The sequence below is a fragment of the Amblyomma maculatum genome, chromosome 11, assembly GCF_055883805.1.
Source record: "Amblyomma maculatum isolate TAMU_Amacu chromosome 11, ASM5588380v1, whole genome shotgun sequence".
NCBI lineage: Eukaryota > Metazoa > Arthropoda > Arachnida > Ixodida > Ixodidae > Amblyomma > Amblyomma maculatum.
In genome coordinates this window covers 27,738,734-27,766,402 of record NC_139354.1, presented here as the reverse complement: position 1 = coordinate 27,766,402, position 27,669 = coordinate 27,738,734, and the positions used below count along the sequence as shown (strand labels likewise).

Sequence of the window (27,669 nt, the reverse complement as noted above, 5' to 3'; positions counted from 1 at the left end):
TTCCGCTACAGATAATTCGAACTACGCACCGCCGCGCCTGGGCGGCTTGGCGCACATCACGCAGCAAAAAGAAAAAAAAAAGTAAAGAAACACTTCCGCGATCGGAAGGCATAGTTAAAGGCTGCGCACGTCCAAAACGGGGACAGAAGATGGAACCAGGTAAAACCAAGGAAAACTGGGTAAAACTTAAATGGCGCCATGACCGGCGCGGCGGGCGGCGGCGTTGGAGGGAGGGGACGGCGGCCGCGGCAAGGTCAGTGCATGGGCGCGACGGCGGCGGCTGCCTGCTCTCTTCTGCGCAACGTAGCTCGGAACTAAATACTCGTTAATTGCAACCCTGTTAATTTGGAAATAGGGATAAGTACTGTTGGCGTGGTCCCAGCCAACGCCCATGAAAGGCTATGATCTCAGACGAGCACTACGGGTTAAACTTTTTTTTTTTTTTTGCGATAGCCATCCGTCCTTCCAACCATCAGTTGTCAACGGAAGCATGCAAGTCAGCCGCGATCATAACGCTGCTTCAAAAGTCGCTTGCTGCTATCACGCGTTCCGATTATTGGAGTGGCGATAGACGCGCCTGCCCAATCGCTCATAGCATAATAAAGCGAACATACTGAAAAGGAGGCTTACACAACCGGACAAGTGCTGGCACTTTGCCAAGTTCGCTTCCCCCACCCTGCTGGAGCTAAAGTCATAAGATAAACATGCCGTTATCGCTGCGCAGCATCTTGGCCTACTGCCAAGAAATGTGTTGTGGACCGCAACGGCGCCAAATGGAAGGACGCTGACTCCTTTATATTTTTTTTTGGGGGGGGGGGGGATTCGTTGGCACAAATCGGGGCTGGGTGGGTTCATTATGCGAGCGGGTTTGTTACGCGACTAAATACGGTACATTTACAGTAATACAAATGGTTCTTGTCAGTTTTTTCGAGGCCATTCGATAATTCGAACATCGGATAATTTGAACTTTTTTCCCAGTCCCGTGAAGTTCGAATTAACAAGCTTTTACTGTATTCTCAGTTCCATAATGACAGCTGCGTAAAATCCGCTTGCCACATCAGTGTGGATAAGACACTGCTGTAGGCAAGCAACATTGCGAACAGTGGCTCGTATATGCCTCCAGCATAGCCAAGATTGCATTAAGATCGCTAGGAACAGCAAGTGACAAAGTTTTTTGCTGGTGAGCTCTCCCATTAATTGAGTTTACAACCACATATATACTGAGGCCACACTTAAGTACCGATATGAAGGCATGAAACCTCCTATCTCCATGGCCTGAACGCACTTTGCCTTATCCAGTACATCGTTGTGCCTGCTGGGTTTCCAAAAACTTCTTTTGCTGACATGTGACGACAAGGCCCGCCGGGTTTCATGAGCTATGGCCTGGTTGCGTTTTCGACGACGCCGGTGGAACGAGACGCTTTGAGTGGCCACAAGGCACCGGCCGGCAGGTTAATAGAGCAGTCGTTGTGCCATTTCCGTTCGTAGGAAGACTAAGCAGTACACAAGCCACTGAAGAAGTCTACGATGTGCACTACGAGCTGACCAGAGGCGAGTCCGCGCAAACCGATACCACCACTTTGAGGCGGGGGTGGCGGCGACCGATGCTGGAGAGAGGGACAACACGGCTGCCTCTGCAAGTGCGGGAGAAGGCACACGGAGAGTTGAGCGGAGACAGGCGAAAAAGAAAGACGCAAGATTGTGCTGGTCGAGTCAGCGATGAAGAACCTCCCCAGAGCCGCTGTAAACTGACCACCAGCCGACACATCCGAGAAGTCCGAAGCTCCGACCTGTTACATTGACTCTTGCCGAGAGGCCCCAAGAAAAAAGAAGCAATCGCGTCAATCGCTGAGCCCACGACCAGCGTTGACGAGTTGAACACCACCCCGTCTGACGAGACCGCGAGCACAGAGACCTGCAAGACTCTTCCAACAAGCCAGTGAGTGAGCGCACCTTCAGCCTTCCCTCATCGCAGAGAGCAAAAATAAATAAAGGTTTCACAGAACATTGTGTATTGACTCGTTTCTCCTCGCTTGAGCAAAACCCAAAGTGCAACTCAGAGGATGCATTGTGATCGTTCTAGAGGGAACGTCACACTGACAACAAAGAAAAATGGCGAAGGCATTACCCTGTCAGGGTTTATATTTCATCCGGTAATTAAGGCGTGAAAAGAACAAGCTAGTTCACTAAGTTTTCAAAGTATGTTTTCTTGTGCCTGCCTTTAAAAATGTCACAGCCTGAGCCTTTCTCATGATATCATCACATCCTTTCAAGACATCACTGGCCTTTCATGACATCACCGCTATGGCGATCGTGAAGTAGCTGAAGAATAAAGAATAACACCTCTATGCAGCCAGTGCCGACAACATGGCTAAAACATTGCACACATTTTAATTCAGTAGTAGTAAAAAATAAAGCAACGGTGATCTCTCCCAAGTTATTTCATCTGTACCACACCTCCTGAGCTTTATCCTTTGTGGGGTTTTGCGGTGTCTGTAACCCAGCCTGCGCTGCCCCCTACAACAAAATCGAACCCCATTTGCAAAGTGAGGCGTGGTACAGCTCAGACTTAGCAGTCATGCACACCACAGTTTCCTGCTGCACCAGCCTACGTGCACCAACCTTTGCCTGTTGCCCAGGTGGGTAGTAGCTGAGTGAGAGCAATACAGTGCTCTCTGTATCATAGTTTTCTAGGCAATCATTGCATGTGCTAATTCTCTATGAGCAAGAGCACACACACACAGGTGCGGCAAGAGCATACCAGACCCCCTTCGGTACAATGCTCGAACCCTGTTGTGGGTTTCTCTCTTAAAACAGTGCCAAGACATGCAAGAAAGCCCACTCTTGGGCTGTGTACCAACACTGGAAGTGGAAGGATTAAAGCAGACGCCCACACCCTCTAGCATCACGCTGCACAGGTTGAGCAGGGTCCATATTCAGAGTTTGTGTTGTCGTCGAAAGTGTCGCTATCGCCTCAATCTCGGGTCATCCGATTGGTGGAAACGCCGAGACCCGATGTCACTGCCACTTCTGGTTCTGGTATTTCCATCAACCAGACGACTCGAGGTCGGGGAGACAGTGACACTTTCGACAATAACGCAAACTCGGAATATGGGCCTGGAAAGAGGAGAAGAAAGAAAGCACAGGAATCTTGCAGCTATTCGACAGAAGCCATGCCCTCCTCAACAAGAGCAGCTCACTTGGGTGTGCCCAGAAAAGATGGGAAAGCCTGGGAGGCATGTGGGTAGCTGACATAGGAGTCGCTCCGTTGGGGTGAAAACCACAGCATGAGCTCTCCCTAGAAAAAAAAAGAAAAGAAAAATAAAAGAATGAGTTACAGCATGAAAACAACACTAAAAAGCACAATTACAGAAGACCAACTGCAAAGACTCATGAAGTGGCAGACTTCAACAGGAAGTCAACAGAAAGTTCAATAGGACTTCAATAGGAACCTTTCCAGCACTGTAACTGCATTTGGAATGATTATGGAAATCTTTAAGGTGTACAGATGAATAGCTCATTTCAACCAATCAGCATCCACTACTATAGCATCTTACACAGTCCACTGAATCGCTCAAGTTTTCAGCCTTGCCCAACACTGTTTTAAACTGTGGTCAGCAAGAGAACTTGGCAAATAGCTGCAAACAGCACATATAGCTGCAGCATAAATTTTGGTTTGCACTGCTGAAATTACAGCACAGAAAAGAAGAATATAATGCACTGCAAGACGTAGGGCATATCCCAAAACTTTCACAAATCGCAGCCAGCCAACTATATGTGGCCTCAATATGACAGTCAAGCCACACAGACGGGCAGCAGGTTGCAGTTTTATGAAAACTGGTAAATTAAAAAAAGGTCATGGAAGAGGGCAACAGTGAGCAATGCACCAAACGATAAAGGTGCAAATCAGTTTTATGAAAACTTATTTGCACTTTTATCATTTAGTGCATTACTCACTATTGCCCTTTTCAATGGCCTTCCTTTTTTAATTTACCAACTTTCTGCGCTGTTCTTTCCCTCCCTCCCAATTCCCTTTCCCATGCAGAGTGCCATGTCAGAGATTTTTAAACACTGCCTTAATTCTTTGCTTTTCATTGTACTGTCTCGCTCTCACAGCTTCACAACAGAATTGTAGCGTAAGCAACCGATAAGCTAGGAGAGGCACCAAAAACAGAGAACTCCAGATTAATTTCAACAAGCTGAGGTTCCTAAACATGCGCGACACTGGACAGATCAAGGGTGCCTTTCACATTCCACCTCCACTGGAACATGTCTGCAGCAGCCAAGATGAAACACGGGTCCTCCGGCTCGGTTGCCAAGCATCCTCAAAAACCTCAGGTGTTAACAGCAACAAAATGTCAGCAGTTTTCAATAAGGCTGTTTGCGAGCAATACGCAGATAATTTTAGTAACAAGGCCTCCCGTACCTCCAGTGTGGCCATCACTTCGTGGACTTGGCCCGCTGCAAGCCACTTCTTCTTGAGTGAACCTTTGCGGATCAACCCTGGACTGATGTCCACTCTGGTCGACTCTTCATCTTCGTCAAGGAGACAAGATGTCGGGGCAACTGCATCAGCACCTCTGGAGTACAGAGCCAGGCACTCAGCTGAGCCAAGACAAGAGCCTGCAATCAAGTAAGTATACATGCCAACAGAAAGCATGTCAATCGCTGCTTCTCTAGGACATCTATCGCCCCAACAAATGCTCCTAAATTTCCAAGAATCAGCAAAAAATTGTGGATTTGAGCTTTTGCGGCAGAATCACATGTTAGTAGAAATTTTTATACTAACTACATTTACAACATCAATGAGAACAACAAAAGAATAGCAAAATTATTAATTTACCTAAACCAATTAAATTAACTAATAATTATTTCGTTACTCGATATATGATTGTCTAGATTTAAAGAAACTGCAGGCAGCATACTTACTTTAACAAATATAGAATCAACGCATGCATCGGCATTATCTAAAAGGTAATGCTTCAGATGTGCACCCTGCAGTCGAGCGAAGCAATGCCCACCATCACTGCCAAACATTGCTACTGAGTGTTTCGCTAGTCCTTTGTTCTCCCTATCCCATTCAACTCAGCTCTTTCAATGGTGCCTTTTCATATCGTATCGTTTTCTCCATAAAACTTAATCATTGTGCACTTTGCTTTAAGGTCAATGAAAAGAAAACTTCTCTTAGCAGCCCACAAGCCTAGTGAAAAAGGTCATCTAAAGAGAAAAAAAAGAGAAAAAAAAGTAAAAAAAAATCAGGAATCACCCTATATGCATGCCATGGTGCCAATCATAGGCTGCATTCTCTATCGTTCACTATCAGATTTAGCGGGTGGCAGGTCTGGCAACTAAGTATTGCGGCAGCCGGCATAACGTCGTATGTTTCTGGAAGACCTGCTGCAATCTCATAGAGTTCACTCATTCTTTTCAAATCCAAGAAACAAATTCAGCTTGTGGCTAAACCTGGAGTTACGCAAGAGCTATCTGCATGGCTATGCTTAGGTTCAGCTTGAAAGTAAAGACATGGCTTTTGCAACATAGTAGTTTACTCTATGGTTTCAGCTTTATTTATGCCATGGGGGCCACTTTTGACCACTACAGCGCGATGAGGCGAAAGCCTCTATCGCAAGGTGGTCCGAAGCCCTTCACTACGGCACCTCTTTCTCTGTTTTCACTCCCACCTTCGCAATGCGTAAGCTATCAGCCAATAAATAAAGCCTCGCTTTAACCGAGCCATATGAGCGTGCCTGCGTGGCTTAGGGATAACGTGAATGCAAAGGTTTTGGCAGGCTGATTGTGATGTTGGCAGCTCCTGCCAAACGCAATGTGAGGAAGCCTTACGTCCAGTTAGTGCTTGGCCATGTCAGCTGCCAGCGACCCCCTCCAATGACGACTACTACTACTGCTACCTTACTTCTTTACTAATACTACTACTACCATCACTACCACCACCACCACCACCACCACCAGCACAATCACCACCAGCACAATCACCACCACCACCACCAACCACCACCAACCACCACCAACCGCCGCCACCACCACCACCACCACCACCACCACCACCACCACCACCACCACCACCACCACCACCACCACCACTACTACTACTTTCTCTTTGCTCTTCAGAGAGGCATGAACAGGCACGGCGAAATGGTGAGACTGCGGCTAATGTAGCTCTCGCTACAAAAATTAGGGTTACTGCAACAAAGGCAATAAACCAACATTGTCACAGATTGGCCATGTCCAGCTGGGGATCACTAACGTTCACTATAACTCGATCGCCGCCTTTGGCCAGCAGTCCTTCGCTACTATGAATGCCTCGTAGCACAGATTGACAAAAACACATCAACACTTCACACGCACTTTACACATCCTAGGACAGAAAGCTTACCTATTCGTGCACAGCACAATACAGTCGACTGAATTTTCGGACATGCCCGATATTCCGGACATCTTCGCGGCACCGCCATGAGCCCCGTAGAATCAATGTATAAGGGCATCTGAAATTTTGGACGCTCGAACCCCCCGCCATCCAATTTTTCTGACTTTTTGATGCAACGGAAGGTCTGCAACCGCAACTGTGTCATACAAAGCCGCCATTTTGGCTATCTCCCAGTCTACGTACCATGTCACAGCTTTGAACAACTCGCCGTACCTAGCTGTCACACACCGATTTGGTCTGGCTATGCTGGCTATGTTTACCAGCGCCTCTTTCAGAGTTTCCGGAAGCGCCGTCGACGCCGCGACCGTTCCGCCTTCTCATTGCGCAGACTCATCGCAGACCACATGGCGTTTTTCGCTACGCTGGTGCATGGTTTTGCTATGTGCTACGTATTGTGTCAAGTGTGCTCTGCGACGCTAGGCCTAGGTGCTTCGACACTTCGCAACAAGATTTTGCTTGCCTGCGATGGCCCCCACTCCGTCCTCGTCGATGGCATCGAAGTGGGGAAAACAGTACTGTCGGTTAACGATGAAGAAAGCCGCCATTATTAAACAAGCAATGAGTGGCCGATCGCAGACTGACGCAGAATGACGTGGGCAGTTGGCATTTCAAAGCAAACAGTCTCGAATTTTCTCAAGAGCAAGGGCAAGATCCAGGAAGCGGCCGAAAAACCATCTGATGCAAAAAAAAAGAATGCAAGCCAAAGTTTTCACCCAGAGCTTGAGGAAGCCCTCATCGTGTGGCTTAATTCAATGACTGCAAAGCAGTTGCCAGCCTCGAACGGAGTCTTGAAAAAAAAAGCGGAAACTCTCGCGCTTCAAATGGGCATTGACGATTTTAAGTTTAGTGATGGGTGGCTGAGAAACTTTAAACATCGGAATGACCTCAAGTTCAAGAAAGTAAGCGGTGAGAGCGGCGCCGTCGACAATGCAGTTATTGAGCAGTACCACAACGGAAAACTGCAGTCTTTGTTGCAGCAGTTCTCTGCTGACAATGTTTTCAACTGCGACGAAACTGGCTTATTTTATAAGACAGTGAACGAAGACACGATTCGCAACTGCTTTCACCATGCGGGCTTCGCACTCACCACAGAGGCAGCAGACTTGCCTGAACGTGACAACGTGATTGACATGTGCTCGCCCATGGATAACGCGATCAACGACCTCTGCTCTGCTGGGATTTCCATACTGACGGAAATAACTTTTGAACAGTTCGTCAATGCTGACGAGCTCGACTTCTGTGCAGAACTGACCGATGAAGAATTAGTCCGTCAGGTTGTGGAGGATTCGGAAGACTCCAATGTTGAGAATGAGGAGCCAACGTGTGCGAAGCCTACGAGCGCCAAGTTGATGCGAGCATTGCTCACGCTTTCATCGGTGTACAGCGCTGTCATGACTTGCTCAGATCGAGGCGAATATGATCGCATGCAAGCGGAACGCCGTCCAAAAAAGGATCGACAAGTTCTTTAAGACAGTGCAGCAATAACACCGGCTGCCGTGACAACACATGCATGATAAACAGGCTGTCGGCTACATGGAGTTTTTGAACGGCTCTTTTTCATGCTTTGGTGTTTTGGAAGTCTAATACCTAGTCCTTGACTGTTTTGATCCCAGAAATATTCGTAAAATGGTACGTCTTTTTCATGCATTCGTTTTTTCGGACTGCCTGAATTTTCGGACATTTTTGCGTTCCATAGAGGGTCCGAAAAATCGGTCGTTGGCTGTACGTAAATTTGTTCAACTGGAGCGAGCGATGGATATGATGTAGACACGTCTTCAGACCCGAAATGAACACAACTGCAGAAGCCACAGGAGCCTCTTCACATTGCACACTGAAGTGCCGGCCCACTCCACCCTCTCAAGTTTATGCAAGTATACACATACGCTGGAATTGACTCACCGTGCTCGTTTGTTGCCGCATAACACTCAGATTGTGTTCTGAGAGATGCTTCAAACCAGACTTCAGCATTGCTGTCACATTGCCAATAGAATCAAACCGCAATGACGTCACGTTATTCTCTATATTTTCAAATGTATTCTCTGAACCACCTTTTTATGCCTCCCAAGAAATACTTCGATCAATTTTTATTTTCAGTTTGTGGAATTTAAAATTTTCCTCCGCAGAAGATTATGGGCATTAGCCAGAACTGATTACCGACCGGAAAAGACACAAGACTTGTGAAGTACCAAAATATATTACCTTTCTCTGCGCTTTGAGACATGTTTCTGCATTGGTGCAAGATGGCCCTGCATTAAGGTTTCTGCACCTTTTTTTTGGGCAAAATTCATTTCTGATTTCCATGCTCCTAATTATTCTGCATTCTTGCTTTTTTGATTTATTTGTAAATGACCATGAATAAATTTGCAGTGTTGGTAGAGCTTTTCAAGCCATCGTCAAGCCTACTTCCTCACTTGCAGTCCATGTTGTAGCAAGGATACTGAAATTATGGTTTATGGGATTTAACGTCCCAAAGCAACTCAGGCTACGAGAGACGCCTTAGTGAAGGGCTTCAGAAATTTTGATCACCTGGAACTCTTTGGCGTGCACTGACATCGCACAGCACACGGGCGCCTAGCTTTTTGCATCCATCAAAAAGCAGCTGTGGCTGGGATTCGATCCCGCATCTTTGGGAACAGTAGTCGAGCACACTCTAACCACTGCAACACCCCGGTGGGGTGATCGACATGATTTAGATAATGGAAGCGGCATACCACAATGTAAGTGCACACGCAAACACACACCTCGGAACAGGAGCAGGTTTCCCAGATTCCAGGAGATGCCGCCGTTGACTACAGCGATTGAGGTGGTGGTGTCGGTGCCCTGACCAATTAGCAGCATCGGCCCCGGCTGGTGTGAGCAGCTGTCTCTGCCCTGTCCTTCCAGGGGCAAATGCCACGAACGACTGTGGCGGCCGTCAACCGTTACCGTCACCTGCAGAGGATGCATTTCTTACACACAATGCAGTGGCGGTCATTTCAAGTTGAAATTGAAACACATAAAAATTGCTGTGAAAAAGGACAAGTGCAAAGCTGTCATATTAGCCAAAAGCAATATCTGAGTCAGCCGGCCATGAACTATTGTTGCACAGATATGGATAAGAAGACTAAATCCAAACCAATAGTACACAAGACCAAGCAGAAGTGCTGGTAAAAGAGACTCCAATGTGGAAGGAAAAAGTCAGCCTCCACATGAAAGTAAATTCCATAGCTACTAAAACCTGTAGACACAATGAAGCCCATAGCAATGCCACAAAGCCAGGGAAAAGGTTACAGTACAACTTCGATGCAACAAATTTCAATTTAACGAAATCCCCGATGTAACGAAGTAGTTCAGTTTCTGTAACTTCGGGCACATAGAACACAATGTATTTTCAGCCCCCCTATAACAAAGTAAATTTTGCCGAACTTTCAATGTAACAAAATTTAGTTGAAGGCTCAATGCCTGAACAAAGGTGTACCATGAACCTGAGCGGTTGAGAGCAGCGCCCATCAAAGCGCACGCAGCCTCAAAACAAGCGCAGCGCAGCCAAGATAGGTCGACCTTGGCGCCGCAGCGCAGCAGAGCTGAGCGCGCTTAAAAATGTGACGATGATGATGATAAGACGTGGCATACGCTGCGCCATCTGATGTACCAGTGCGTGGGAGACGCAAACACGGTGTTGAGAAACTCCCTTAGTGGGACGAGAATTGGCTCAGTTTAGGTACTGCGGCTCAGCATGCAGGCTCCCTACCCAGTTTACGATTATTTTTTGCGCAGCGCACGTGGGCGTGCAGCGTGTGTGCATTTATTTGTTGCCACACTGTCGCGTGATCTGTCCCTCGTCGTCGTAGCCGTGACGCTTGTGTGGCAGCTCTGTTCCAGCAGCATGAGTGACAAACGAAAAGTGCTCTCTCTAGATGTGAAGGCCAGCATACTGGATGTCGTTGCGAAGGGCGAAAAGAAGAAAGATGTCGCCGCAAAGTTCGGGATACCACAAAGTTCACTCTATACAATTTTGAGCTCCAAGAAATCCATCATCGACTCTTTAAAAAAGGGGACAAGCAGCCAGCGGAAAAGGTTTAAAGCAGCGACCTATGAACACGTAGATAAAGCCGCTTTCAAGTGGTTCATGTCAACCCGGGCGCAAAATATTCCCATCAATGGCGCGGTCCTACAACAAAAAGCAAAGGATTTCGCATGCCTGCTTGGTCGCGACGACTTTCAGGCCTGCAGCGGCTGGCTGCATTGGTTTAAGGCTCGACACTCGATCATTGGCAAAAGCCCGGGTTGTGAGTCGTCATCGGCTGACGCAACAGAATTGGCTGCCTGGATTACGAACGCAGTGCCAGATATCCTCAAGCACTACGATCCGGCAGACATCTATAACGCCAGCGAGACGGCATTGTTCTACCAGATGCTGTCCAATCGCACACTGGCTTTGAAAGGTGATCGTTGCCACGGCAGCAAGCATAGCAAGCTATGGATCACAGTCCTCATGTGCACCAACATGGATGGAAGTGACAAGCACTGGCCGCTTGTGATCGGGCGCAGCAAAAAACCACACTGCTTTAAGAATTCGCAGCAACTCGAGATTTTCTATACATCGAACAAAAAGGCATGGATGACCCGCAGTTTTTTCCGCAGTTGGCTGCAAGATCTTGAAGAGGACATGAAAAAATTCGGACGCCATGTGTGCCTCATCCTCGACAACTGCTCCGCGCATCACGTTGATGACTTGGAGATTGCACATGTGGAAGTGAAGTTGATCCCACCCAACTGCACATCCCTCGTCCAGCCGCTCGATCAGGGCATAATTAACAGTTTGATATGTGCCTATCGCCAAAGATTAATTGACAAGCTGCTCCTCGACATTCGGCTAGAACGGTCAATGAAAGTTGATTTGTTTCAAGCGCTCGTGATGCTGTCCACATCTTGGAAAGTAACGCTGAAGACAATCATAGAAAACTGTTTTCGAAAAGCAGGCCTTGGAGCAGATTTGTCCACAGCAGCTCGACCTGAAGGTGGTTTGTCCACACTTGAAACAACAGAAGCGCAGGCACTTCAGGAGTCTTGGGAACACCTTCGCAGCGGTGGTGCTGTGCCGGAGGGCGTCGAGATCTACGATTTTGTTCTTGGTGATTTCTGTGTCTTCGCAACAGAAGAGGTGACCACAGAATCCATCTTGAACGATGTGGTTCAGGAATTGTAAGGTGAGAGTGACGGCGAAACGGAAAATCAGGACGAGTGTGATGACGTCCCCACCTCCCGTGAAGTAGTCAACGCGATTGATGTACTGAGGTGTTTCGCGGGCTCTACAGGAGAGGAAGAGGCTATGCAGTCGTTGTGGGCCTATGAATGATGGATAATGCGTTGTTGAATGCAAAGAGAATCAAAAGAAAGTGACGGACTACTTTAACCACAAATAAAAGTTCTTCCGTGTGTGAAATTCGCACCAGCATTACCATTTGAGAATTTTATTTGCACGTTAAGAGCCTAATTTCGACATAACGAAATTTGAATGTAACGAATTCAAGTGCTGATTTTACCGACTTCGTAATATCGAGGTTTACCTATAATAATGAATTCATGCTGTAAAAAGCGTGCTTTTCATTCAAATTTATAGGGTAGCCATAGGCCAAGTGCAAATACTGTATTCCTTTTATATTGAAGCTACCTGTACAGGTGTGCACAAAATTATTCATAAGTTCAAGCTTGTTCTACTCTTTTGTTCGGCTGTTATAGTGAACACTATTATGATATTCATTTGGAGTCATTAGTGGCAGAACTAATATACTAACTAAGTTTTAGACTTGAAGCCAAACACATACCAGTAAGTGCATTGAAACCGAACTGGTCAGAAATGCGAGTTAGTAAGGTATGAATTGAAAATATGTTACTGTACACTTCCTCAATGTGCACAGCAAAAACAGTTCCTATGGACAACCCTGGTTACTTTTTGCCATATTCATATAATCTGAGAACGGCAATAAAGGACACTGTGCTCAATCTAGTCAAGAGCAGCTTGGTCAGCCAACATAGTAAAGAGCCTTTCATATTTTGTAAGTTTGCTACACAGCTCCTTTTATTCACTGTTTTCAGCTTCATCTTTCCTAGACTCACCCTTTTCTTCCTAAGTTCAATAGCAGGCCGAACGGTCACAAACCTCAAGCCTTTCATTCAGCAGATACAAACTCACTCTCTCTGCCAACTCACCGAAGCATATGAACTTGTCTCGCTAGCGCCACCTCGTGGTACATGTTCGTGGTATGCCAGAGCCAGGTGGTGCCATCCATGACCTGCCAATGCTCTCTCAAAGCTACACTGGGAAGCAGCGTTGCAGGCGGCACCCTCTGCCACACCAGCAGCACCACCCTGTGTCAGCCAAAGCGACACAGTGCCCTTCTCCACGTCCTCCGCCCAGAGCTCGCACAGGAATGGACCACAGCCAAGGGAGACCAGGTGGAGACGGGAGCTCCCTTCATGACCTGAGCAACCCCCGTGCAAACATCAGACTCATCACATGTCCTGTGTCACCACATCACATCCTCACTAGGCACCGCCACGGTGGCACAGTGGTTAGGGCGCTCGACTACTGTGCCCAAAGATGCGGGATCAAATCCCAGCTGCAGTGGCCACTTTTCAATAAAGGCGAAAAGCAAGATGCCCGTGAGCTAAGTGATGTCAGCGCATGTTAAAGAACCTCAGGTGGTCGAAATTTCCAGAGCCCTCCACTACGCAGTCCCTCATAGCGTTGGGACGTTAAATACCCATAAGCTAAACTAAACTAAACATCCTCACTAGAATCTAGAGCAGACCATGTGTGGACCTTTTCAGCATAAACTGAAATGCACCCTATTAATGTGAAAGCATTTGCTGTCTCATAAGCGGTACCACCAGAGTATGCGGACAGAGCATGTCCGCACAAATAAGCAGGTAATCTGACCAAATCTGGCACCCAATCTAAGTTGAGTATGGAGAACTCGACGATGACCTCCAAGTTTGGAGGGGCCACCCCCAAATTTTGGCCTCGTCAGAATTGGACCAAAACTTATCTCTAACTTCAACTGAGTATGGCTAACTCAGCGGTGACTTGCTAATTTAGGTGGGCCACCCCATAAATGTGGCACCCCTGGACACCCGAAATTCGACTTCGTCCGATTTTGACCAAAATTGGTATCTAGACTAATTTGAGTATGGCTAACTCAATGGTGACTTTCAAATTTGGGAGGAGCACCCCCAAAATTTGGTCCCTTGGCCCCCAATTTTGACATCGTGTGGACTTGAACAATGGAAACAGCAAGAAATGTAATAAACAACGAAACGAACTCACAATAGAACTTGGCATGAAATTTGCAATGCTTTCGCATTTCTGCTCGTAAGAAATCTTAAGTGAACGCCTGTAGTTTTTTTTTATGCCATCACAGGTGGTGACGAAACCCATGTCTACAAGAGACAGACAACGGGCAAGGTGTGCTTCCGGAGTCAGCACAAAAGAGTGTGGGAAAATGATCCACTGCCGCCACTTCCGGTTTCAGCTTTCTCCTTCAACTTGCTTGCTCCGTTACAATTACTGAACGAACATCACTAATTCTCGTAGTTTAATAAAGCTGCAATGCCCCTAATTCCACAGCATCATCGCAAGACCAACATGACATCTACTATACTCAGCTTGCGACATGTTCCCACATGAAATACGAGCTGCGGTGCATTGAACTGAAAATTGAACGAGGCCCTCTATGCGCATGCCATATGATTTGCTGACAAGTGCAGGGCAAGTAGTGAGAAGTATAGGTTGCTTGCAAGGGGCAGCTTTACATGCTGCACAGAAAATACACCTATCGCCTAATCAATTGAACAGGTTATGTAGAAGTTCACTGTGTAACAGACTGGTGTGTTAAATGCATTCACATATTTGGTTTGGTTTGGTTTATGGGGAATAACGTCCCATAGTGACTCAGGCTATGAGAGACACCATAGTGGTGGGCTCCAGAAATTTTGACCACTTGGGGTTCTTTAACGTGCACTGACATGGCACAGCACATGGGTGCCTTGCTTTTCGCCCCTACCGAAAAGCAGCCACCGAGGACGGGATTCGATCCTGCATTTGGGCACAGTAGTCGAGCCTCCCTAACCACTGCGCCACCCCGGCGGAGCACATTCACATATTTGTAACAACTAACCTTATATTAACATATTAACATATTAACTATGACAGCACACTCATACCTTTCGGGGTTGTTTATTTTTGTGCTGGCACCAGGCCCATATATAGAATGTGCAAGTCTCGCGACAATGCAGTGAAATCAGTGATGCCGCAGTGCAAAATAAATAAGTGAATAAAAAATTCCAACAGCTGCAGTGACTTCTATGAGAAAGCGAGGAAAAACAATTCTAACCAGAAATAAAGTACATAGCAGGCAATTTTTGAGTGGTTCTTAGTGCTTCTTTGAAGCAAACCTCAAAGAAGCAAACCTCACCCATTAGGTCGAGAGAGGGCTCAAACAATGTAACGGACAAACCTGCGACTTCAAACACAACTTGGCAGTGGAGATAGTCGCAAGTGAACAAAGCAATCGTTGGGATAAGAATGTCCACCATTCTTAGCACTGCCCTAGAGTGGAATCTCGGTGATGCAAATCCAGTTAATACGAACTTTGGGATGAGACAAGTTCAAAAAATTCCCTGACCGAAATGACTTGTGTACAATGTGCAGAACTTCAGACCTTTCAAACAGTCTCCTGTACCACTACTGATAATCATCATCAGCAAGCAGCCGAACTATATGCCCACTGCAGGGCAAAGGCCTCTCCCATATTCCTCCAATTAATCTGTTCCTGTGCTAGCTGCATACACTTGACCTCTGTAAACTTCTTTACCTCATCCGCCCACCTGTTTTCTGCCGCTCCCTGCTACGCTCTCCTTCCCTTGAAATCCAATTTGTTACCTTAAGCGACCATCGATTGTCCTCTCTATGCACTATATGCACTACATGCCCTGCCCCTGCACATTTCTTCTTCTTGATTTCCACTAGAATGTCCCTAACTCAAGTTATTTCTCTGACCCAACATTACACCTACCATTTTCCGTTCCATTGCTCTCTGTGTTGTCCTCTTGGAAGATACTACGAAAGATACGAACGTGAAAATCGCGACTGCAGCCTTGAGCACTAAGAACTTCCCGCGCATCATTGACTGTGTGATCACTAGCCATGCTGTACGCACTGTGGGTGGTGAGCTGTAGCCATGTAGCCATGAATAAATCTCTTTGGCCATACACAGATCTGTGTGAATGCCTTTCCCATACTCATTTTTGTTCGTTTTGATGATATGAATTTTTTCTCAACCCTGTGAGATTCGCATCACCAAGATTCTACTCTATATTTATTATGACTTAAGAAATTTCTAGTGGCCAAGATGCTAGTGGACAGGACTTCATAGAAACTGTCACACATAGTGACGACCATTGCTGCACCTGCTGAAGCCATACTGTCCCTTCAAATGCCCTAAACTCAGCTGCCTTACTATCCACCCCAGTGCATGCTATGTTTGAATTGTTTGAGAGTGTGTAAGTACGAGTGAGTTGAGTGAACTGAGTAAGTACGAGTGAGCTGAGTGAACTGAGAAAGTATGAGTGAGTTGAGTGAACTGAGAAAGTACAAGCGAGTTGAGTGAACTGAGTGAGTGAGTGAACTGAGTGAGTGAGAGTGAGTGAGTGGAGTGAGCGGAGGCAGTGTGAGCAAATAATTGAAACTTCACTTCTCAGCAAGAAATTGCGGGGCGAAGTCCTCAGTCCAGGACTCCATTGGAGAAGGCTGCTTTTCTCACCCATTGTACCAGAGAAAAAGTCCCTCAAGCCATCTGCAAAGCAGACAGCATACTCGCCCAGGACAGAGCTCCAGCGCAGGGCAAGCCAAAACGAGAGGGAGAAGCCTTCCCGGCGGGGACACCAGCCACCGTGGTCCACCAGAGGCAGCACCAGTACAGCCTGGTTCGACGCTCCTCCATGTGGGAGCTCGGCAAAGTGGCCATCTCCTTCTTCCTGTACCTGCCATTCCAAGGTTAGTCACATTATTGCCCACAGAAGGCTGACAATTGCATACTATTACCATGACAAGCTTACTGAATGGCACAATGTTTGCCAGACATCTCAGGGTTCTACTGGGGCCTCGGTGAGCGTCCCGTCTTTGCCTGTCTTGGATGCACTACGCATTTCTTTGTACCATGCACCAAAAGGCCCAAATGTCTACCTTCATAAATCCAGAGGTCAGGAAGTTTACTATACTGGTTACAGTGCAAGTAGCTTTCAATTTCAAGCTACGTGTTCAGGTCATGCAATAACCTGCCCTTTTCACAAACTGCGGCGCCCTCTGGGGAGTGCACGTGATTTGATCAGCTACCTGGAAAATAAACCCATAGAGATGACACAGGCATGATACACTGCACTTTGTCTGTTTCGAAACACAGTTCTCAAACCAACAGTGACCAAGGGGCCATTTCCAAACACGGCAACGGCAGCCTCAGACCACCACGACAGAGCACAACAGACTTCTCCGCAAAAATTAATCCAAGCAACTTTGCACAATCTAACAATGATGTGCTTCGCTTATCCTACAGCTCTACAAAAGGTGAATGGATAAACTGAGGCTCCCTCCTTGAAGTGTGGTGGTAGCAGGCGCCACCTTGCAAAGAAAGGCTAAAGCCATGCATCGCCATGTGCCAGTAGCAGGCGAGTTTGCATGACTGTGGGACACGCACATAGTTGTATGTGATAAGCCAAATCTGAGAACAGTTGATTAGCCGAGTACCTCCTGAGCAGAAGGCAGGAGCAAGACTTCATCGTCGTCGTCTGCTGCCAGCGGAGGGAACTGGAGCCAGCACTGGGGTCCACGGTCTCCACAGTTGGCCAGGGCCAGGAGACCCTGCAGTATGGGACCCTGGGAAGATAAACATTGTGCAATGGTAAAAGAACTGTACTTGTGCATGTTTGCTCATCCCCAAATTTCTGTGCACACCTCACGAGCACTTCTGCAATCCTTCGAGCATCAACCATCAACACATTGTAATCATTGCGATAATTATAACTCCTCACTGTTTTTCCCATGCAAAAAATTCTAGGGGCACTTAAGACTGCTAGGTGCAGCAAGGCAAAAAGCATGTTTTTTCTTTTTATTTGTTTTCATTTTTTCCTTTTATTTTCATTATTTTTATTCATATTTTATTTCTGCGTGGCTTTTACCTATTGATTACCTAATGTTTAGAGATAATAACACGAATACCATCCACATATTTGAATCTTCCTTTAGTGTGCCATTCAATTCCATCAGTTTGATGAACAGTGTGAAATGGCCTGCAGGATGTAACTGCAGCAATTTTTGTTTACGCAGATAATTCTGCTGTTCAGAGAAGTTAAAAATAGAAATAAATAAAAAGACCTCGAAACAGCTATGTACAATGTCCTCAAATTATATAACCAATGGGTCATGCTTCTCAGTGTTAGCAAAAGTGTGTATCTTCCAAAAACCTGAAATGAAATTGCCAGGAATCTAGCACACACATAAATTATGTTCACTGTCCCTTGATCATGTGTACAATTATACTTACTGCTAATAAAAAATATAAAAGTTATACTGCATTTTGCGAAATTGTACTGCCTGTGAGAAATTTAAATTTAGAACTGCCCCTCCTATAACATTTTACCTAGTACTTTGTTTTTCTCCAATAACTAGACTGAAACTGGAATATGCATGCATAGAGCAGGACCTAAATTCTGAACCTAAAATTAAAAAAATCTAATGAGAATACAGGGATAAGCCATTTGGTGTGCCTTTAATAAATGTACAAAGTCTAGTTTACCCTTCCTAAAACAAAATTAACAATGTTGAATAATTTGAAGTATTAGGCAAAAAGATTACATCAGAATTTTCTAGTTTTCCTTTTAGACAATAAGCTTTGTGAGACCCCTCAATATATGTCACCTCGTTACCAGCAAGACAAACTCGGCAAACACAACCCTAATGCTCTAATCTTTACATTTATAAGTTTTAATTCTTTTCCACATTCAATAACCGACACCAATCTGATTCAGTTAGCCCGAGAGATATTCATCATGTTCTACTCACAAAGGCAGACTGGGCTCCCTTCAGCAGACCCATGTAGGACACCAGGTCCTGTGAGCTGAGGCTTCGCCGACAGAAAAGTACCAGCAGCGACACCAGGCTCTCCTGGAGCTCTGAACCGGATGATAATCATAAGCTTAGCTTATTTGATTTAGCACAAGGTGTCACAACTATAGCTGTAATGGCTTGGCAAAGCACAACTGGCCGACCACACATTTTGGAACATGCGATGAGAGGAATGCCTGCGTCCTACATTTCAGCTGGCATTTCCAGTATCGAATGAACAACTTTTTGCGGTATAAAAATGCACCAGAAATGAGAAGACACAGATGATTATAGATGCAGTTTGAGACAAAGCGTTACAAAACTGAACACAAGGGAGGAAATTCCTGCATATGCTACGAGGAAGTAGATATAAGTTTGTAGTTTGTATGTATGTATAGAAACTGTGCATACATGGCTAAGATTTAGGAATAAAGAAGCCTGCCAAAAGAAGGCTGGACATATAACAAAAGTGCAGAGCTGTTGCTACGTGCCACTATAAGCTGGAAGTAAATGGGCGGGCTTAAACTCAAAATTCATATTAACGCAACCAATTGGAGTTTTGCAGCATACGCAGTCAAAAACACAAATGAGAACAGTTAAAGCCAAAGAAGGCATGCATGCTTTATTTCAGACCAAGCACAAGCAGTACATTATGCACCTAATAGAAAACTATATATCTGAGATGGCAAGCAAGAGCTGAGAAACAAAGCGCAAGGCCAGTAATCTGCTTCAACTCAAACAAAAAAACTGCCATTACAACGAGCCCGGTTACCACAGTAGTCAGACCATAACATGCTGCATAGCTACAGGTACCCTTCAAGGTGCCTACAATTTAGGCATTACCTTTAGAGAGATTACAAATAATGCGTGCTTACATAAGCTAAATGCGAGCATTTTGCAGTCCCTCATACAATGGCTATCTAGTTCAAATGGCTGAAATCTGCTTGTCCCTGGTCATAGTTTGTCACAAGTGAAAGTTACGAAAGCAATCAGGAAAAGCAAAGGTTGCTTAAACCTTTTTTTACCCTTAGCTATTTTAATCACAAATGAAAATCCTGGTGAAAGAAAGTGTACCCAGGGTGTGGTGCTCAATGAGATCAGGCTGGTCAGGCAGGTGGAGGAGGCAGCCAAGGCCATGGCACAGCTTTCCCACAGCACCCTGCATGTGACACAAGTAACGAATGTGTAAAGACCAGCTCCGTACTGCTTCCCCTGTTGGTGAAGTGTACTTCGAATAAAGCGCTAAATGAACCCGACTGCTAAAACAGGATGTGTGAAACAACAGCCACTCCCCCATTGTCAGCAGCTTCATCTTCAAATTTTTCCTTTTTTTAGCAGAATCATTGCAAAAAAGATGAAGACGGGTTTTTTTAGCAGAATCATTGCAAAAAGATGAAGACGGGTTGCAATGTCAGTGATCAGTGCATTTCCTGCGGGATAATGAACACAAGAGTTGGTGCTAAGAAAAAGAAGATGTTAATGAACTGCCCTGATGTTGGACGAAGCACAAAAAAAGACAAAGGGGTGAATTCGGTGAGTTGGCTGAGAAAATTGCAGTAGAAGATAAAGGCATCGGTTATAGAATGTATTCACTGTAGTCCCAAATAAAGTGTTACGTACGCCAGGAAAAGAGGCGTTGAAAAGCACAGGGTGTATGGCTCAACATAATATATGCAAGCAATGTCAGCACCGGTGGGCACTAAGTCAATCACAGCACAGTTTCTTTTTTTTTCCCATAACTTCAGATGGCCCTAAATTCTCCACTGCAAACCCCTTCAAACTTCGATTGAAAGGTAGCACAGTATCTCAGCAGTCTAATCAACAAACAATACTAGAGGAATGTGAATATTTGGAAGTTCAAAGTTTTCGAATAACATTCGCTAAACAATTTGCTCCACACATTCACTGATCAAACTATGTGACCCACTTAAAGGGACACTAAAGACACCCAAATATGCTATCAAAATCTAAAAAACGGCTTTTGGTGACACTGTCGCCACATATATGGCAGCAAAAAATCTAATTATTGCTGAAATATTGTGATAAGAAGTTGAGTTTTTTTTTGTTCCCGCTGGTCGAATTCAAACTGCTTTCTCCTACTACGTAGTAGGGTAAGATGATGCACACTACGGCGCAAGAGGAGACTCCGTGATTGCTGGCTCGCAGGGAGCGGAGAATACTTCACAAGTGCGTGCCGAGTCACGACCTTCATTTGATACGCACTTAGGGTAGGCCCATCTGCTGCTCTGAGCTCGTATTTCAGGCGCCGCAGGCCCAAACCCAACTATCCAAGCACGCACGAAGTGCCTGAGCCGGATCATAAACAAAACTTAAGTGGACGCCTGTAGCGCTGTGTTAGCTGAGAGGCAAGCGGCATCTACCGACAAGCGGACGAAATGAGTAGATTTTTATATTTGACTTGCAACATTCACGTTGTCTTTTCGTCTTTTCGCCGTCGTTTACGTGTAATAAAAGCATGTTATCATATTCGAGACAAAACCGACTACCACATTCGAACAGTCAACGTAATTCGCATTTGTCAACCTCCGGGATCCCTTGCGCGTCGCATGATTTTAGTTGCGAGCCTTGACCGTTTCGGCTGTGGCGGCGATATCTGTATTCCTGTTCTTCCTTTTTACTACCTTATAACAGCTCTGTTATAAGTAAGAGTGGCTTTTTTGTAATCAGGAACTGGCATTCTTTCGATGCAAGCCCACTTCATTTTTCTTTTTAGTGTCCCTTTAAACATTTGGAAATAATGAATTTATTGTCCGCCTAAACTTGCAGCGTGCAAAAGACAAACACAAAAAAGGCAAGATAATGCAATGCTGGCTATGTACCAGATGAATGGTTTATCCCGAAAGCGTGTCTGAAGATGAATGGCAGATAGAAATAAAAGACAAGAAAGAAGAACAGCTAGAACTGGAAAAAAAAAAAAGATCTCAAATGTGCAGGCAAGCAAGATATAAGGTGGTGGCGGTAAGGAAGAAAATTAGCCGCATTTATGAAAAGTGCTTCACAACCTAACACATAGTACCTGCTTCACAAAGAGGGTGAGCAGGAGTGGGTGCTGGGAGCAAAGTGTAGTGAGCCTCTGGATGGCATGCAGCGCCACGTCGGTGCGGTTTGGGCACAGCCGGCACACCAGGTCCAGCACCAGGGAGCAGACCTCCTCGTAGCACACCACCGACACATCTCCTGCACACACACAACAGTAAATTTGCAACTATGGTAACAGGCTACAGCCCGCCATGGCAGCAGGCTGTGGCCTGTCACATAGCCCGTAGCATAGGCTGTAGCCTATAGCCTATGCTGTTGTGTATTTGGGAAGCGCTTGCACAACAGCGCACAAGAAAAGGACAGGAAGTAAAAATGACACTTGTGAGTGCGGTAGGCTAGTTGGTAATTCATGACAGCTAAAATGCAAAACAGCGCGATATTAAGATAGACAAAAAAAAAAAAAAAGACGAGGCACCACAGCAATGGCTTCAACCTTAAAGTCAGCTCTATGATGCCCTACCTATTCTTTGTCCCTGTCAAAATTGTGCTGCATTGCATTTTTAGGTGCTCAATAAGAATTTAAAAAATTAGCTGTGGTTTAGCTTGTGGTTAAACCTGGAGTTACGCGAAAGCAATCTGCATGGCTACGCTTAGGTTCGGCTTTAAAGACATGGCTTTTGCGCATAATAGTTTTTTTTTTATTTGAGAAGTTTGCCATAAAGCATAAGTTGAGAAAGGGGGAATGGAATGCAGGAGACAGAAAGTTAAAAGAAGGAGTGAAGTCCAGTTTCACGGAGGTAGCGGCAGAGGTTGGCGGTGTACTGGCTGTTACTCTATGATTTCAGCTTTATTTATGCCATAGGGGAATCACTTCACGTATGAGCACCCCTTGCCTCTCGTCATTGACCATTCTCATTTGGGTGTAGAAGATTTCTAGTGGTATGACATTGTCTCTACGTCGAACTCCAGGCCACACTGCCGTCACAATGTTCAAACCGACCTTCTGTTCATAGCCACTCGTTCGCTTCTACCAACTACCGAGTTATCTGTCTTCTCCTTCTTCTTTTCCTTCTTATTTCCCTGCTTCATATTTTTCTTTTTCTTTTCCTTCGCTTTCTTCTTCTTCTCCATTTTCATCTTCCATGGTGCCACGGTAACACGATGTTACGCTGACGGCTTGAAAGCCTACCGTAGTGTAGCTTTCGCTACAAAAAGCTAGCATTAGCTGTGTATGTTTCAATTTATATGAACCACATGTAAGCTGATGGACATCGTAGTGGAGTCCCCGATAAATATGGCCACCCCAGGTTCTTTAACACACTGCCAGGAACAAAGGCCTCGATGATATGCAAGCAGCGATTCAGGCATGCATACGCAATCCATGACAAAGAACACCTGATTTAACTCGCATGTGCTGAAGGAGGCAAATCTATCACCTCCACAAATGTGGGGTCTCAGACCACAGGAAAATGACCCTGTTTACCTTTTCTTTGTTGCTCACACGCCCTGGAGACTTTTGTCTCCGAGTGTACACCCACATCGCACAAAAGACAAGCTACTACTGCATTCTGCCTGCACCGAAATGTGGCCACTGTGGCTACTGTGGCCGGGGTTCAACCATACAGCCATGGATTCAGCAGCCAAAGCACCAGTGACACTCAGACACTGCAAAAGAGTAAAAGTGTGGACCTCTCACCAGCCTCCCGCGACATGGACAGTGCCCCATCCGATGTTGCGTAGTCATCAGGACTGGACTCTGAGTCGGCTTCATAGCCAAGCTCTTCGTCGGCTTCAGGAAGGAGGGATGTAGAGCTGGACTCGTGTCGGAGTAAGGCCGCACGTGACACCAGGCTGCTGTCCACCTTGGAAACAAAAGAAAAGAGAAGGAAAGTACAGAGACCGGCAGCTTCCCAGCGAAAAGGCACCCACAGTAATTTTTCTAGTCTCTTCTATGCTAGCAGAGCAACAACTGTGTTTTCTGATTAATTACATATGCAGCCTACGTTACAGCTAAACCAATGATGAAGCATTTGCGGGGAACAATTTCATTTTTAATGCAAGGTTTATTGTTTGTGAAACTACTGTTCAAAACTGCCAATAAGATGATGAAAGAAAGTGGTGTGTTAAGGGGGGACGCGGGGCTAAAATCACAATTTTCATCAAAAAAAAAATGTGTTTTTAAATTTTTGATGTTTTGGATTATGCATATTAAGGAAACTTCTGTCCAAGTTTGGCTGTCACCTCCACAGTAGAAAAATTCTAATTAATGTTTTTGCGAGATGGGCTGCACTAATCACCAAAAGCGCCCACGAACACCGATTTCAAGATGCAGCAGGAAAGAAACTGTATGCGGAGTGCATCCACAACTTAGGATGCTTGTTTTTCGTGCTCTCCAGCCAAAAAGAACCTGCTAACAAAACCACAGCAGACAACTAAAAAAGAAAGACGGAAAGAAAAGGCAAATTTCTGACCGTGGCAACAACGGTTTGCTAGTAGACCAAAAATATAAGCTTGGATTGACTAAAATGCAGCACATATCCTTTGAACACTTTTCACACCACTGGAAGCCTTGCTAACTAAAGAGCTCGACAAGCTGGAGGTAGATTATGGACCCTAGATGAAGAGGCACGCCTAGCAAGCAGCTAAGGAAAGCATTTCAGAAGTGTAGACAAGGGTGCTGGACAGCTCTAAAGCTGAAAAAAAAAAATAATAATAAAAGAGGCAACTCGAAGCAATCGCCAAAGAGCAGTGTCGTATTGAAAAGCACTGCCCAGCGTATGCACCAGGCTGCATTGATTTATTAATTTAGGCCATAAATTCAAATATATCATGCTCTGGAATCTTTGAACACATTTTTCTCAGTTTTCACTTTTTGGAAGAGCACAAATGTTAGAAAACCTGCCATTTCCAGGCTATTTTGCCAAAGGGTGCTCTCAAGGTGATTTCTGTACTAAAATCTTGTTGGGAACAAGATAAGGTACTTTTTGCATTCCTAAGTACTCTCTAAGATATATAAAAAATTTAGTTTGTTTTTAAAGTGGTCAAGTTTATACAAAAAAATGCCATAAATAACCTGCAATCGGCCGTATCCTGCATAATGAACTACCTAGAAGTTATCTAAGCACAAACAGTTAGTATATCTTCATTAGTTTTGAAGTGATACTTTTCCTAAGCTGACAAACTAAATTACTCATGATGACAGCTACAACTTGCTATTAGTGCTAAAATCATGAAACTTGGAATATATTCAAATCAGAAGAAGATACGCCATCCCTAAAAATTTTATCGAAACAACAGTTCAAAAGGTGACCCTTTAGCACTCACACACTAGGACATTCAGTGGACAAAAGTGAAAAGTAACACATACTCAAAAGCTAGCATGCTAATTACTCGTCCCCAACTGAATCCATTCAGTCGTTTTTTTTCTGTCTGAACCAGACTACAACATGTTGCATGTGTGCATATGTGAAAAGAAGAACAAAGTTCAGGATGCAACGACAACATTATTGAAGCGAAAGCCTTTCTAGGCTCACGGGCTGCGGAAACGTTCGCACAAACTGACACTTGAAGAAAAAATGTCTCCACCGGGAATCGAACCATTACCCCTCCGGTCCCCAGCCGAGCGCGCAACCACTCAGCCACGCCAGGCTCATAGGAAACTGATTGAAATTGTCCTTGTCTGCTGTGAAAATAATAGTAGTGATGACTACATTGATGCAGTCAGTGATGATGATAGTGGTAATGATAACAATGATTGTGCATTTGGTTGATAACGATGATAGCGGCGATAGTGGTGAGGACGAAGATAGGGATGACAATAACGATACAGCTAGTGAAAACAGTCCTATAGGGTGTCTTTCACCCTTACCGCTTGTAAACAGAATTATGCACTTTCCTGTAATTTTTTCACAATCGGAGAAAGGGGTGAGTCGCTGAATGAGCTTTATCAAACTCTTATCTCTTCTTCCACAATTTCTGTTGGCTCCATTCATACCTCCCTTGCTTTAACAAAACTTGACAGTGCCACGATGGGGCAGCATCTCACGCAGAGCCAACACAGTGCCATTACTTCTCAAGTCCTAACAATAACAATGTCTGCTGTGATTGGCTCCGATCACCCCCCCCCCCCCCCCTTGTGCAAACAAAAAGCACTAGGCCTAATCTGCCATATTTTCCCAAGTGCATTCAAACTGGACAAGACTTATCTAATCCCATTTCTTCTTCCTATGGCTGTGCATGAATGTGAATGGGCATTACACAACACAAGGGCGCTTATGTGAAGTTGTAAGTCAGCCTATATGAACTGCCCCGAAGGAAAAATCTGGCCCACAAAATGAACTGTGATCTTTAAACTTCGAACACAACAAAAACACAAGCAACTAGCACCTTCGGCCGGCTGGAAAAAGTGGGCACACGTGTCCAGTGCACAAGGTTGCCAAGCAAGGCGTCAAGAAGGCAGCGCCATTCAGCCGCAGTGCGATTCACGCTGGGGCAGCCATGCAGACGGTTTCGCAGCTCTCGCACCAGTTCCTTGCGTTGCAGGCACTGCAAAGAAGACCACACCAGTAAGATAACAGGCCAAGGCATCACTGGAACAATGGCGGCCAGATGCAACGCTAGAACAAAACAACAAATTCCCATCGAAAGGAATTCCTTCAGCCAATTACATCGACATGCCATACTTGAAGACCACGCCAGTCAGATCACAAGCGAAGACGTCACTGGAACAATGGCGCCCAGATGCAATGCTCAAATTCCCATCGAAGGAATCCCTGCAGCCAATCACATCAACATGCCATTTTTACTTGAGCAACGAACATAACTCTTTTTCTAAAGAAATAGTAGGTTGGTGGAATAAATACTTCATCTGGTGCGAGCAACCCCTTGAGCACGATAGCCACAGTCAACTTTTCCCTTAAGCTGAGATGTAATTCACACAGCCACTCACAATGCTGTCCACAGAGAGCAAAACTGCACTTTACGCTACAGTGTAACTTGCAGCATTAAGCATGAAGCCCAACTGCAAAAGTTGCTATAATCTTCAATATGGCAGCTCGGTTTGGTTTGGTTTGTGGGGTTCCCAAAGCGACTAGGCTATGAGAGATGCCGTAGTGGAGGGCTCCGGAAATTTCGACCACCTGGTGTTCTTTAACGTGCACTGACATTGCACAGCATCATGGGCGCCTTGCTTTTTACCTCCATCGAAAAGCTTCTGTCGCTGCATCTTTTTGAACAGTAGTCGAGCGCCGTAACCATTGCGCCACCTTGGCGGGGCCATATGGCAGCTCGAATTGAAAAATATTTTGTGACCTAAAGAGCAATAATTGGGCCTAACTGGTTATGCATATTGAAGAACCGCACCAAATGTTTTACAAGGAAAAAACATGAGGACATAGCAGAGAAAAAATACTTTGTAAACTGGAGTGCTCCTATGGGTTCTTGAATTTCTTGCAGGACATACCCAAGTGCAGCCATACAGTTACAAAGGAAAACTAGACAGCTTTCATAGAAACTTCATAGTTCAGGAAAAGAACTGGGACGTCATCTAGTGGGGTGAGTTACAACAGTCTTGACATTTGGCAGATGCCACTTTATATACGTTAATGCCACAGCATTTAGGCTATTGTTGAGAGGAAACTTTGTATTCTGTGCTGCGAAATTACGATTGGTCAAGTGTTGTAACATCATTAAAGTCACATGACATCAGTGAACCAATCACATGAATGTGCCAAATTGAAGAGTGGGCCAAGGACACCTAAAATATGGTAGGACCTCCAAAATAAGGCAGTTGGCCAACTGTAAACAAAAAATGTCGACCCTCCCCCAAAATTTCCAAATTGCGCTCAATATGGGTTGGGCCACCGGAAAATTTGGGGTTAACTTCGGTTAGTGAAATAATCTGTCAAATTAATCAGTGGAATTTCCTAGACTATTAAAAAAAAAGGTGACTCATGCATGCTCATATGATATTGCATTATTTCTTTAAAGGCCGATTGAAATGAAATTTTATTTTGGCTACAATGTGATGGGTGAGTCCTGAAACTACTGCACAAGAACTTTCATAACACTGCAGGAAACTATTTCT

The 27,669-nt window shown here is 45.3% G+C and overlaps 1 protein-coding gene across 2 annotated transcripts in view; it reads right to left on the bottom strand.

Moving 5' to 3' along the window:
• The window catches only part of mv (lysosomal-trafficking regulator mauve), a 110,832-nt gene that overhangs the window by 69,658 nt on the left and 13,505 nt on the right, over positions 1-27,669 (bottom strand). For both annotated transcript variants that reach the window (XM_084583257.1, XM_084583258.1), the window contains 11 exons: positions 25,971-26,129; positions 23,281-23,446; positions 21,622-21,782; positions 19,659-19,743; positions 18,543-18,652; positions 17,229-17,357; positions 16,306-16,468; positions 12,638-12,909; positions 9,187-9,376; positions 4,427-4,623; positions 3,201-3,298 (listed from right to left, as the gene is read on the bottom strand). In XM_084583257.1, the coding sequence (XP_084439383.1) occupies positions 3,201-3,298; positions 4,427-4,623; positions 9,187-9,376; positions 12,638-12,909; positions 16,306-16,468; positions 17,229-17,357; positions 18,543-18,652; positions 19,659-19,743; positions 21,622-21,782; positions 23,281-23,446; positions 25,971-26,129 (1,730 nt within the window). The remainder of the gene's footprint in view (positions 1-3,200; positions 3,299-4,426; positions 4,624-9,186; positions 9,377-12,637; positions 12,910-16,305; positions 16,469-17,228; positions 17,358-18,542; positions 18,653-19,658; positions 19,744-21,621; positions 21,783-23,280; positions 23,447-25,970; positions 26,130-27,669) is intronic.